Here is a 12,500-nt window from a genome sequence, read left to right as displayed (position 1 = left end):
CCCGTCCGTGGCGGGTAGGTACATTTCGCTTACCCCCTAGTCCATGGACTACCCCGATGAGCTACCAAAATGGACTACCCTAAAATCAGGGGCACCCAACGAGAATATAGTTCAAAACCACTTAAACGTAGCATTGTTAAACGTATTTTAGTATTTTAACGGTAGAAAGAGGCATATTTTTATCCCCTAAAAATTTTTCATCTGTTCGGATTTCCTAGCTGAAAGTCTAGCTATCCGAAAATTATAGGGATCAAAACTTACCTTTTCGAAAACTTCAGCCACAAAAAAGGCTCCCGAAAATTCTAGATGACGTTTTTAGGGAAAAAATCCGTTAAAAATGGGCAATTATACCATTTTCAGATGTTCGAAAATCCTAGGAGAGGCAGACAAGCAAGAAATTTTACAACAAATGTTCCGAAAATTCTAGATCTCAAATCGTCTTCCGAACAGATATTTTCCGAAAATTGACGTTGGGTGCCCCTGTAAAATGGACCAACTCTTAAAAATACTACTTCGAATGAGTAATATTGAAAGAACAGAATTTATTATATACTTACATTTGCACATACCTTGTTTATTTTCGTCCACACGGCCACATGCAAATAAATCCAGGAATTGCAACGGTTTCACTTCACTTACATGGAGTAATCGGCCATCACAACAATTATCGAAAGCTAAACTTTTTAAAAAGGGTGCTTAGACTTAAATACTGTTGATCAACGCCGTTTAAAATGGGTGTTTAGGCTTAAGTAAGCATTATTTGAGATGATGCTTACATATAAACCAACAGTACTCATTCGAAATGTATCTACCCGTCCGTCGCTGGCTTTGAAAGCCTTGTCGGCATGCTTCATGGCTGTTACTGTAAAGAATTTTGTCATAAAAAAAGAAAGTCCTCTTACTTTTCCTCCTGGCGTTATACGTTTTTGGTGCATGGTTTTTAAAACAGCTCTTTTATAAGACTCGGGAACATGTTCTAAATGCAAAGTTGCAAATAAGGCCTCTTCAGCGCATAGCAATTTTTTGTCTGACAAAAATTCCATTCTTGCGGAACAGGAAGCATGTTTTCGAGACTAAATACGTTTCATTGATCCCTTTGGCTCGGTTTTCAAAGCTTGTTTACCTCAACTTGTTATCTTTTGTTGTCGTACGTGATATGTACTGCATTGTCAGCAAAGCGGAAACAGGGAATGTTCAATAAGTTTAAAGTAGCGAATATTTTAAACAATGAGTAACTCAACATTCTCTTTCTTCTCTTGCTTTTCTCATAAGTGACTCTTTTAACCATTCATTTATTTTTTCAATTTAAAAAGTATTATAACTTTGCGAAAGTGCAAGTGAATGTTTTAGCGAAAGTCGTGTTGTAAGAGAGCCCTGTTGTTAATTGGTTGAGGGTTTGTTTGTTTAAGTGGTCACACCCAATAATTTTAACGGCACAATGGCATTTCCAAATTTAGAAAAACATCTTTGTGTGTTTTTTTCCATAAATTTTAACCGGGAGTCAGCTTTAGCCGTTTATGATTGGGGTGCCTGTGACAATTTTTTCGTGAAATTCTAGGTGGAGGAGATTTTTTACTTTGGAAAAACCAAGTTTTGATGGAAATCTCTCGTTAGAAAGCTTCAACATGTTGAAAAATTATACATTTTTTAGATGTTGCCATTTGCTTCTTCAATTTTTCCCCCTTACCTCCAATAGAGTAAGTGTTTTTTTCTTAATTCCGGAAACGAATTTTGTTTTCATTTTGTTTATCTGGCACTAGATTACAGCCAGCTGCGAACCACTGCTTTACGGGGAATGGAATTTCAAGAGAGAAAAGCTCTTAAACTTTGGCCGAAAAATTTGCCCCGTGGTTAGCTGTCGCGTACTCTCTCTGTAATCAATGCGTGATAAAATTGTTCACAGGATATAAATATTTTGAAGGCACTGATAGAATGTCCCTTTCATCTGATGAAAACGAGAGTTCACATTATAAAGAGTTGCCGTGTTTTCTGAAAGAATGATGACAAACAAGCTATTTAATAACGTTCTAGTATTATCTTGTAGAGCAAAAACGACTGAAGGGCCAGATTATTTCGCACAATTTGAGATTTTTGTCAACATTTTGTCTCTTCACAGGTTTTTTCAACTCTATATCAGTGTTGAGATTTTTTACACAAGTCATCTTCATATCCACTTTACATGGCATTTTCACTTGTAACCTAAAAATATCTTCTTGGGAAGTTCGTGCTTCGATGAACGTTTTGTTTGATCATCACAACACTTGTCATTAAACCTTTTATGACTTATGCTCTCGTTTAAAAAAAAACACTCCATACTGATAGGTCACAATAACCTGAAGTATAAATATCTGCAGGTGAAATTAATTCTCGAGTTTCAAATAAAATATTTCGCTCGCCTTGTCGGCATATTTCCGATAAACCCAATGGCTGAGGTTGCTGTTGCCTTACAACCAGGCTACAAGATTACATTTAACTAGCGGGTGCGTCTGAGAATATCTTTAAGGTGGTCTGTTCTAAACTAGTTTCAGTTTATGCTGGTGCAACCGATGAGATCATCTTATTTTGATCTTTTGGTCCGGAAGTCTACAGTTGTCCTATTTTAAGTCTTTTTGTACCGTCTTTTGGAGAATTTGTTTTCGAAAGGATCGCAAGCGCGCTCGATGCACGATCCGCAATGATTGTCAGTTATCAAATTTGCGATTAGAAAAGCAGCCAAGCTAATCTATGAAGACTGGACGAGAAAATGAAGGTCGAATATAGTCTGTTGTCATAAGCTAAGATTAATGAGGGAAATTATTTATGTCGTAACAGGTGATTTGGAATTCTTTATTGCTAAAATAACCCGGATGCATAAGGTTAATTTCGGGTTTGTGTCGTCGGGTTTGAAGTCGAACTTGGAACGTGATGGCATTTAGTCATAAAAGACACTCGTCAATAGCAAGATATTGCTTAGGGTTCAATGTTGAATACATTTCACTTCATAAATGGCAGGTTTTGTGCGATAAAACGAAAAAATACTCTTCGTATGTTGTGCGGAGTAAGCATTTTCAGTTAACACGAGATTGCTTTCGTGTTCGCTGTCGTTCTTTGGCAATGTCCAGTTTTCCCTTGAAAGCTCAGAAAGTTATCGTATGTGGCGCTTTCCACAATCTAACAAAGAAGTTTCTCGAAGGACGCCAATTTTAGTAAATAGAATAAACGTTTGTCTGCGTTCAATAAATAGTATACTCATGGAATCTGGTTTAATTGTGATTACAAATGAACTTCCCTTTGACTGGTTGACGGCTTCCTTTCATTGGCTGATTTGTGGACTTCAATCGTTAAATGGACCCTTTGTTTTCATTAACAGGAAGAGCTAAAGCCCTGAGCCAAATTTCTTTGTATTCTTTGTTGTTTTTCTCTTCCGAACTCTTTGCAGTTATCAGTCATTCAAAAACACCGTGTTGCAATTTGTATCCTCCTCGAATGGTAATAAAATTTACATCGATTCAGAAAAAGAGGTCCAGCTGAGCAGTTTTTTATATTGTTTCTTCGATCACTTAGAGCTTCAGCAGGTGATTTAAAATTTCATCTCTTGTAGCTTTATAAATTGTTTATCAAGTGAATTTATCATGCGCGAGTTCTGATCTATCTTCCAAATCTGCATTTCAGCTGCTGTAATGGAATTTCCTTACTTCGAGGTTAATCTCGAGCGAAGCCGACAGGTGTTTGGCGCGGTTTAATATCTGCATGATTAGAGCGGTGTCTTTTGTGCTGAGAGGCGGAGATAGATTGTGTGGACCGTATCACCATTTTTTTATTTTTTATTTTGAAGCAATCTACTTTGTACAGTGGACTAATTCGTCAATGTAAATTAGCTATTTATTCCGACTCTCTCTAGGTATGATATAAACGAGCTTCTATCGAAAAAACACCGCCAGATTAACTTTCCGGGAACGCTTTTAACGTCCAAATCGTCTGCGTTAGAAGAGGCATGTAAATTCCTTGGTAAGGCTGAGTATTGTAAGACTAGTTGTCATGGTAAATTGTTCGATTGCATCTTTTGATTATTTTGCTATCTTTGAAAAACATGTATCGCCATGCTTTCCAACCAACACTTCCCTCAGCTTACAGTCTTAAATTGAACATACTCATGCTCGCATTTTCACTGTTAATTTTTCTTCACGCGCGCGTTTCAACAAAAATATGTGTCACAACAAAAACTTATTACGGCAGAATTGAAAAACGTTTATACTTTGACAAGCCGAAGTTTCGCTTCGATGACGAATCGAAAGTACTGGAATAACTTAATGACTTTGTGCTGAAGCTTCAAGGGCCATTTCCAGGGCATCCGCTGCCTTCATGCTTCAGTAACAGCGACATTCTTGAAAAAGATTTTGTGCAGAGGCCGCAAGAGTATTTTTTGACTTCCGAATGAGTTTGTAGGTGCGCGCGGAGGTTGGATCTGTCGGCGAAAGCTCGCTGGCAGTTCGGGCATTTGTAAGGCTTCTCCCCGGTGTGTGTTCTGATATGTCCCTGGAGTAGCCAAGGTCGGCTGAAGGCCTTGCCGCAAATTTTGCACTTGCATGGAAGTGTGTGTGTTCGGATGTGCATTTTAAGTGCTCCGAGCGACACGTAGAGTTTCTCACAATATTTGCAATGGAAAGGCCGCTTGTGGTGTGGATGGCAGTTGTATTGCTGGTGACGAAGTAAAGAAGTGACAGACGAGTAACTTTTTCTGCAATCTTGACATTCGTAGATGTTTGTCGGTGTTTGCCCCGCGGCGATTTCATGGCTGTTTTCATCGATGCTCGATAAATCAATTTGTTTTTGTTTTTGACTGGACTCTAGGTTAGCGCTTTTAGCCGACTCTTCTCTTGTCACTGAAAGACTTGTCACTTCCGCTGGATACGAGAAAAGCCGCTTTTGCCAGCAGATTTCAGCAGGAATTTGATAGGCAACTCCTGCTTGCTTGGTACTTTGAGTGTCAGGATGTTGAAAATCTCGAGTGTAACCTGTTGCGTGTGCAGAAAAACACATGGCAGAAATCAGATATTTGATTTACAAATTATTCAGCCCGCTGTTAGCAACCCTTGCCATGCCAGCCGTTAAAAAAAATCCGGCAAATGAGCAGGCATGTGTTAGTTTACCTTGGAAAGTGACGCCTTAAGCAAGAAATAGGGCGCGCTTGACTTGATTCGAATGAAGAAATTCTTCTGTGCGCATTAAGCTACCTGTCCTGTGTGTGACAAGTGCATTGGAATATTAAATACAATAGATAATTCACTCACCGATTACCGGAATGGCTGGGATAAAATTTGAAGGAACTCGTTTGATCTTGTCGGTTTTCTTCTTCACTAAGAATGCTTTTGGCATTTTTGCTTAGTTTTGTGACACCAAGTTGGAAACAGCCAGACTGGAAACACTTGTGCGTGTGGCTTTCGATGATCAGTGCATTTATGAAAGTGACTCCAGCTAATCTTTGCTTCAACTGCGTTTTATTGGTGGCTTATATGTGACGTCAGCTGTCAGGTGCAATACTCCTTTATTGCCATTCCACGCCGGGGGGTTGGCTTGGATGAAAATAAAGCAGCCTTGCCGTATTTGGAAAACCGGTTGAAACTACATTAAAATTCACACCCTGCCTGGCATCAGCCCGATGACAAACGACATTTTGACGCAAAGTGCTCATTGCCGTCTCGCCCATCCTTAGATTTCAAGAAGCTCCAACCTCAAGGAAATTCCAATGTCGTTAAATGAGACTTGAGCTGCAGAGCACATCGACTTTTGTTTGATCTGAAAAACAGAAAACAACAGGTGATGTGGGTTCACTTCTATTGTTCACAAGCCAGACCTATTGTCATGCACCCAAAGTCAATACAAGCAGATAATTAACTGCCGAGAACAATAACACCTCAAACATGTCGCGAAGAAAATCAAAATCAAACACTATCCGATGATAACATTTGCATTTCGGCGAAAAGCTACGCGCTTGTTTAACGCATATGTAACTGATGTGTTCATCTGATAAGCTTTTATCAAAATTCTTCTTTAAGTGTTCTAGAGATGGTAGGAATCCCAAGTGAAAAATTCTCAAATTTTTAGTTTGCCATTTCTTTACGAAGCAGGTGATTTTATATGATAATTAATATCATCTAACAGCGCTTAACAAGGCCACAAATATTACCTCGTATCTTGTTTGGAATATTTTATGTTGGAAGATGAAATCGCACTCAAGATTTTATAGAGCAAGCTGTTTTTAGTTTAATAACCCCAAAAATGCATTTTGATGGAAATCTTAACAACAAACAACTTGTCTCTATGGAATTTTTGTATTCCCAAGGTGAGAGTGAAGAGCAAGAAGAAAACTTATCGATCCCAATTCCGCCCAAGGTCAGCGCTCTAAAGTAAATTATTGTTCAAATCATGTCAGCTTTTATTTTTTAATCGGACGTCAATTCAATTATTATGGCTGATTTTTTGGGATTAAAAAAGGGAGACAAACTTTTGCTTGTTTATATTACTGAAACCATGCAAGGAATTTTATTTACAATCTTCTTAATATTGAAAACTGTGTTGGGATAAGTCCCTTTTAGATTACTTCGCCTCTGAATGACCGGCGGATCTCGATCAATGAACTGGAAATTGTTGATTTTTGTTTTAACTCGTCAAATGCTTGGTTACATTCGGTCCATTTCCTGTTCGTGATGATGTTTTTTTATTCCTCTCTCAGTGGAACACACTTTGAATTTACTTTTAACTGTGAAGTTGTAATCTATTAATAATAGTTGTGTCATAGAGAAGGTGATCTATTTCAGGGCGGAAACTTAAGAGCGGTTTGCTGTTTTTATAAGTTTAAATGGAGCGTTATGTGGACCTTGATGTTGATAACCCTTTGGCCCTTGAGGACTAAAATCGTCAGTCGTTAGGCGGAATAAAATCTGAAACGCTTTCCTTTGGTGGGAAAAGTGTTTTAACCAACTGTTCTCCGAAAAAACAATTTCTATTAAGGGTCACCGTCAGCCCAGTGCCAGCGCACCCGTCCAATTATACAATGGAGAGTTAGAATTTTAAACCTTTTATTAACATAACGACATACACTCTTTTTGTATAAAACAACATTGAGGCTGAAATTAACCAAATTTTAAGAACATATCAAGAACATTCCTCAGGCTGAGAGTCGATTATGAACGTTTTCATTTAGCGCATTTGTATTTTAAATTAACCCAGATTTTGTATGACATATTTTGTATAACATAACAATGGTTTTCGTATTGCATGATACACAACTCAGTTTGTAATAATGAGCAATTCTTATTTATAATCGTTCCAAAATAACTTCCAAATAATACCGTAAGAGTCATCAGGTGAAGCAAAGTCTGATGTAAATGATTTAAGAACATCTTAAGAACGTTTTCAGCCTCACATCGTAAAAACGTAGAGGAACGTTCTGCCTCACCTCCAAAATTAGACGTTCTTATTAAAAGAAAAAAAAGAGTGTAATTGGTTCCATTTTTGTTTTTGTCAGAGCGCAAATGTTATTAAGCGCAAAACAAGGCCAATGCAGATTGTTGGGCCGGAAACCCGCATCATAGAAAAATTCCAAGAGCACCATCACGTCGTTCAGTAATTATCTGAAAACAGCCAGAGAATCCAAGGAAATGAACTTCCAAACATTAGCGCATTTTGCTGCTGTCGTTTCACTCAACGAAAATGATTCCGCGTTACTTAGTGATTTTCTTAAACAGGTTCCGTAGGAAAAACATTCCTATCAGCAAGTTATTCCGCCCAAGTGTCTAATAAGAGATGCTTGGTTTTACCGGATCAAAAAACTCTCATGGTGTGCGTCATCAGCATTGACAGTCACAAGGTTGTTGGACGTGTTTTCACAAATTTTGGAGAAAACTAGCAAAATTCCCATTGGTGTTTAACGACTTCCCATTTACGTGTATCAATTTGGTGAAACACGTCAAATTACAGCAAAGCGACGCCTTACTTTTATGAACAAATTCGCTGTCATTCCATTGTCATTCTCTGCTAGTGTTTGAGGCTTTGAGCCTACCTAAACCTTTTTGGTCACACTTTGAGTGTTTTGTTTTGCACTTTTTATTTTCGCGAAGACATAAATTTAATTAAACCACGAGATTCAGCTTCCTTTTGGACTATGGACTGTCGCTAAATGGAAAACAAGTATAAACGTGATAGGATGTAGTCCAATAGGAATAGGTTATCATTTTTTCGTCTCAATTAGATTGAACAAGCTCTCGCGTTTCCTATTTTCACATTTATTCTTTTGTTCATATTGAAGAAACCAATGTAGACAATAAAAGATAGTGTTTCTTTAAAGCTTGTTTAAGAACCAGGTGTCAGGTCAGCGTGAATGATTTGTAGCTTGGCGACTGTTTGGCTTAAAAAAGGCGGCTTTTGATTTCTCTTCTTGTGTTTAAAAAAATCAGATGCAGCAAGTCGCTTGGCGTTGTCTTTCACCGTAACAAACCGAATTGCTTATGTTGGTTGCGTAAATGGAAACAAGTTCAATGACTTTATCACCAACTTGCAACACTCCTTTTGATCCTTGCATGCGAGGTCATTTGATTCCTGTGTGCAATGCTATTCAAACAAAACTCTCAGGCGTACACCACCGCTGTCATTTCCATTAAATTTCTGAAAAGTGCAAATAAGCTGTATCAGATTAAGAGAACTTTGGACTAACATGTTAAACCTCCAAAAGAGCAAACACGTGGCTGTTGATTCACTAACCTGCTGCGAATGCACACGTGCAGTTTATTGCTTGTTGAAGTGACTACCACTGACACGATCTGTGCCGCCTTATAACGAGTTATTTTCTTCTCAGGGTTCGGCTTGTATTCACTTTGCACATTTTACAATCTGTTTAGCTGACTGTCAGCTGCCGGCAGGTGACTGTGCCATCATCTTATTTCTCTTTTTGAAGAAGTGAATTCCCCTGGCCCCGGCTGCCGCACAAAGTAACCAATCCCCATCGGACATTTTGTTTTCCCCTGCCTTTTCCCTCGGGCAAGATCTGCCTGGATGACCTTTGATCGAATTGTATCACCATCTCCAGAGTCTAATTTCGTTTACCTGTGAGTAGGTAGGCCTGGTGGGGTTCGCTCATTGTTGAGAGCGTGGCGCAGCCTGTGATCGATTCCCGGACTCGGTGTTATGCGGATTGAAGGTGTTGGTTCTGGTAGGTCTTTCTCTTGGTGTTTCGGTTTTCCCCTTTATCATCAGTCTTTTATTTTGTCAGTCTCATTTGATTCCATATATTGTTTCTTGGTTTACTTTTGTTTGGGTTGAGAGTACTTACGCAACTCTCTCTCGAGCCTTTAATTTAAAACTATGTACTTCTATTTACCATTCTAGAAACCGAATCAGTTGATAGAAGTTCTTTCTACCGTACCGTAGTCGAAAATAATACTGAGGACTTTACCAAGTTGACTCAAATTTTCCCGTAAAAAATGTGAGCAACTGTCGAAATCTAAGTGATCAAGAATATCCTTTAAAACGAATTTTAAAACACGAGAACAATTGCTCTTGGGGACTTGGGCTTTTTTTGATTATCTGAATTGTTAGGCCTCACGTTCGGTGAGTATTTGTTTTTATTGCCTTTTTTCCCTTGGTGTTCCAGATGACCTAACCCGGATGTTTCAAGCGGCGGGCTTACTTGAAGAACAGAACTACGTTGACCGCAGACTACAAGTGAATCGTGGGCGCCAGTTGAAAATGTATCGTGTTTGGATTCAATGCAAGTTTAGGAAGCCGAGTTGACATACGTTATCAACTTTGAAACAAAAATAACCATCTGTATAATAATTGTAATCAAGAGATTTTCTCCTATTGGGGCAAAATAATGCTACTAAATATGGACAATCTTTGTCAGCAACTGTCTGCCATTGGCTTCACTATGCGGTAGCGAGGTCCTTGGCCCCAATCGAAGTTCTAACCAGTCTCATTTTCACCTGCACTTGCGTGCAAATAAATTTCTGAGATCGAGATTCGAGTGGAGTTTTGCAACTCATTCTTGACATCTCAATAGCCTACTTTCGATATATTAAAATTCAGTCCGAAACAAAAGGCATCATCTCGAGGCTCTGGAAATAAACTCATACATATCTTTATATTTATTCCCCAGAGCCTCGAGATGATGCCTTTTGTTTCGGTCCGAATTTTAATATTCGAAATTGATCTATTGATAATCATCGTTTAAAACTGACTGAACTAAATCAAATGTTGGTTATTGAGGAGAGGGGGGAACCAGAGTACCCCGTAGAGAAACAACCAAACTCAACTCACGACTCCGAGTCTGAGAGCGCTTTCCATTTGACAGAAATGACCGGCCAGACCGGGCATTTGGAAGGAATAACTCCACAACGCCTTCAAATTAACAAACCTCGAGGATGATATATACTTTTCCTTAAGAATGTGAGGGATTATCGTGCAAGTGTTCCTTCAAATTGTTACATTTTCTTTGCAAAATGACGGCTCTGACCGGCCAGTTCTGACAAAAGGAAAGCGCCCTGAGAATCGAACCCTGGCCACATTGGTGGGAGGCGCATGCTCTCACCACTGCGCCAGTTTTGATAAAACCACATTTTCGTGTCTTACTTGCGGCCAACGCAGCACCACAGTTTATTGAACTAGAAGATATTTTGAAGTAGACACATGTACGCATTGAGTACCTATTTTTTTTTTTTTTTTTTTCTGGCCAAAGCTCGTAATGTTAAGAGATGAAGTCAATTTATGTTGCAGATAACGTGTAAGATTTACACATACGTATAGTATGGATAGTATATTGCCAGTCGAAAAGGACTCAAATTCTAAATAGTAAAGTGTATTTATTTTCCCTCGACTTTTTCGTTTGGTTCTGTCTCTGTTTTGCTATTCACTGTCAAGTTCATCATCATCGTCAAACCGTTTGTGTTTTGGGCGTTTTGCTTTCACTTCGGAAGCCTGCAACAAAAAAAGTATATAAAGTAAGAGTTGTCTGAGATATCAAATTAAGGTTTGTATTTATGAAGTACAAAATATTTAAAAGTCATATACTTAAAAAGCGGCGGGGCAAATTTCCATTTCGTAAACGGTCGTTACCATTTGGACGACACTTTTTACTGTTAACCCTTTAAGCCCCGAGGGGTTCCCCATTGACGAGTAAAATCGTCTGGCGTTAGACAGAGTAAAATCTATAAGTGCCTTTTGGCACTATCGGGGCTGAAAGGGTTAAACGGGGACATAGTTTTTTGATGCTGTTAGCTTAACCCTTAAAGCCCCGAGGGGTTCCCCATTGACGAGTAAAATCGTCTGGCGTTAGACAGAGTAAAATCTATAAGTGCCTTTTGGCACTATCGGGGCTGAAAGGGTTAAACGGGGACATAGTTTTTTGATGCTGTTAGCTTAACCCTTTAAGCCCCGAGGGGTTCCCCATTGACGAGTAAAATCGTCTGGCGTTAGACAGAGTAAAATCTATAAGTGCCATTTGGCACTATCGGGGCTGAAAGGGTTAAGTTTGTCATTTGCAAATGGGAAAAAAAAAACTTAATCTAAGACTAGATTAGCAGCGCATGTCATTTAGAATTTTGAACAAAACTTAGAAAAAGTAGAAAAGGCGGGTAGATGAACGATATCGAACTTGGTTCAATGGCTGAAGAGCAGACGCTCTTAACCGCTACTCTACCGAAATAACCACTCAAACGTTAGCAATTTTAAAGCTAAGCCTAACAATTCATTGAAAGCTAACCGAATAAAAAGGCTTCGTTACCAAGAATGGCAACGACCGTTTACGAAACGGAGCTACGCAGGTAGACTCAAGTGACAATAAGCACGTAATGACTGGCCCCAATGGAAAAAGTGAGTTTTGTTTGAGGGTCGAGGGGAAACAAAACTCACTGTTTCCTGTGGGGCCAGTCATTAAGTGTTTTGTTATACCTCCCAACTCAAAATAAAACAATACACGGATTTTTACATGGAATTTGCCGCTGTCTCAAAGGTGCACCTCCAAAGTTCAAGTCGTTGTTTCCCTAGGGAGTTAGTGAATTTTGACACGTGACACGTTCTCCTCCAATCGGAAAACGTATTTGAGTTGGGAGGTATAACAATGAATATTGTCCTACTATATACTGCGACACAAATCAATTTTTTTACGCAAGCGCCTGGATCATGGGAGATCTAAAGACTGAAATAGTCGACAGGTGGCATTCTCTCCAAGGTTTTACAATGTAAAGGAGAAAGCGAATGAGACTTTGATATTTTATTCTAAATGATGAAAACCTTTCCTTTGTCTTTTACAGTGTTCGAAAAACGAAAAGCATAATTGAACTCGTGTATGCAAAATTCTCCAGTCTATAGATCTTATTCATAAATGGCGGTCACATTTATAATTCTTTTGTCCACGTGCAAATTAGCCTACCAAGCCTCATTTTAGAGCAAGAAATCTTTTCAATTCACTGTATGGTATCGAGGCTTGGTAAGCTAATTTGCACTTCGACAAAAGAATTATTTATGAA

General features: G+C 38.8%; 3 protein-coding genes across 5 annotated transcripts in view; 1 reads left to right on the top strand and 2 right to left on the bottom strand.

Moving 5' to 3' along the window:
• Positions 1-10,849, top strand: part of LOC138012418 (tRNA N(3)-methylcytidine methyltransferase METTL2-like) — an 18,981-nt gene extending 8,132 nt beyond the window's left edge. For 2 of the 3 annotated variants that reach the window (XM_068859180.1, XM_068859182.1), the window contains one exon: positions 9,629-10,849. In XM_068859180.1, the coding sequence (XP_068715281.1) occupies positions 9,629-9,768 (140 nt within the window). In that variant the 3' untranslated portion in view covers positions 9,769-10,849. Of the gene's footprint in view, positions 1-6,322; positions 6,373-9,628 lie in introns of all 3 variants that reach the window. The other variant, XM_068859181.1, reaches the window with a different exon arrangement.
• Positions 542-5,794, bottom strand: LOC138012420 (zinc finger protein SNAI2-like). The gene is made up of 2 exons (XM_068859183.1): positions 5,271-5,794; positions 542-4,994 (listed from the first exon to the last, which is right to left on the bottom strand). Exons 1-2 carry the CDS (start codon positions 5,353-5,355, stop codon positions 4,309-4,311), a joined length of 771 nt encoding a protein of 256 aa, XP_068715284.1. The 5' UTR covers positions 5,356-5,794; the 3' UTR covers positions 542-4,308.
• The window catches only part of LOC138012421 (MKI67 FHA domain-interacting nucleolar phosphoprotein-like), a 9,956-nt gene continuing 8,176 nt past the window's right edge, over positions 10,721-12,500 (bottom strand). Inside the window, exon 6 of the mRNA XM_068859185.1 lies at positions 10,721-10,950. Coding sequence (XP_068715286.1) covers positions 10,879-10,950 — 72 coding nt within the window. The 3' untranslated portion in view covers positions 10,721-10,878. The remainder of the gene's footprint in view (positions 10,951-12,500) is intronic.

Source organism: Montipora foliosa, chromosome 8 (genome assembly GCF_036669935.1).
Source record: "Montipora foliosa isolate CH-2021 chromosome 8, ASM3666993v2, whole genome shotgun sequence".
Classification (NCBI taxonomy): Eukaryota; Metazoa; Cnidaria; class Anthozoa; order Scleractinia; family Acroporidae; genus Montipora; species Montipora foliosa.
The sequence above is the reverse complement of the archived record's forward strand: the minus strand, read 5'-3'. Positions and strand labels throughout refer to the sequence as shown.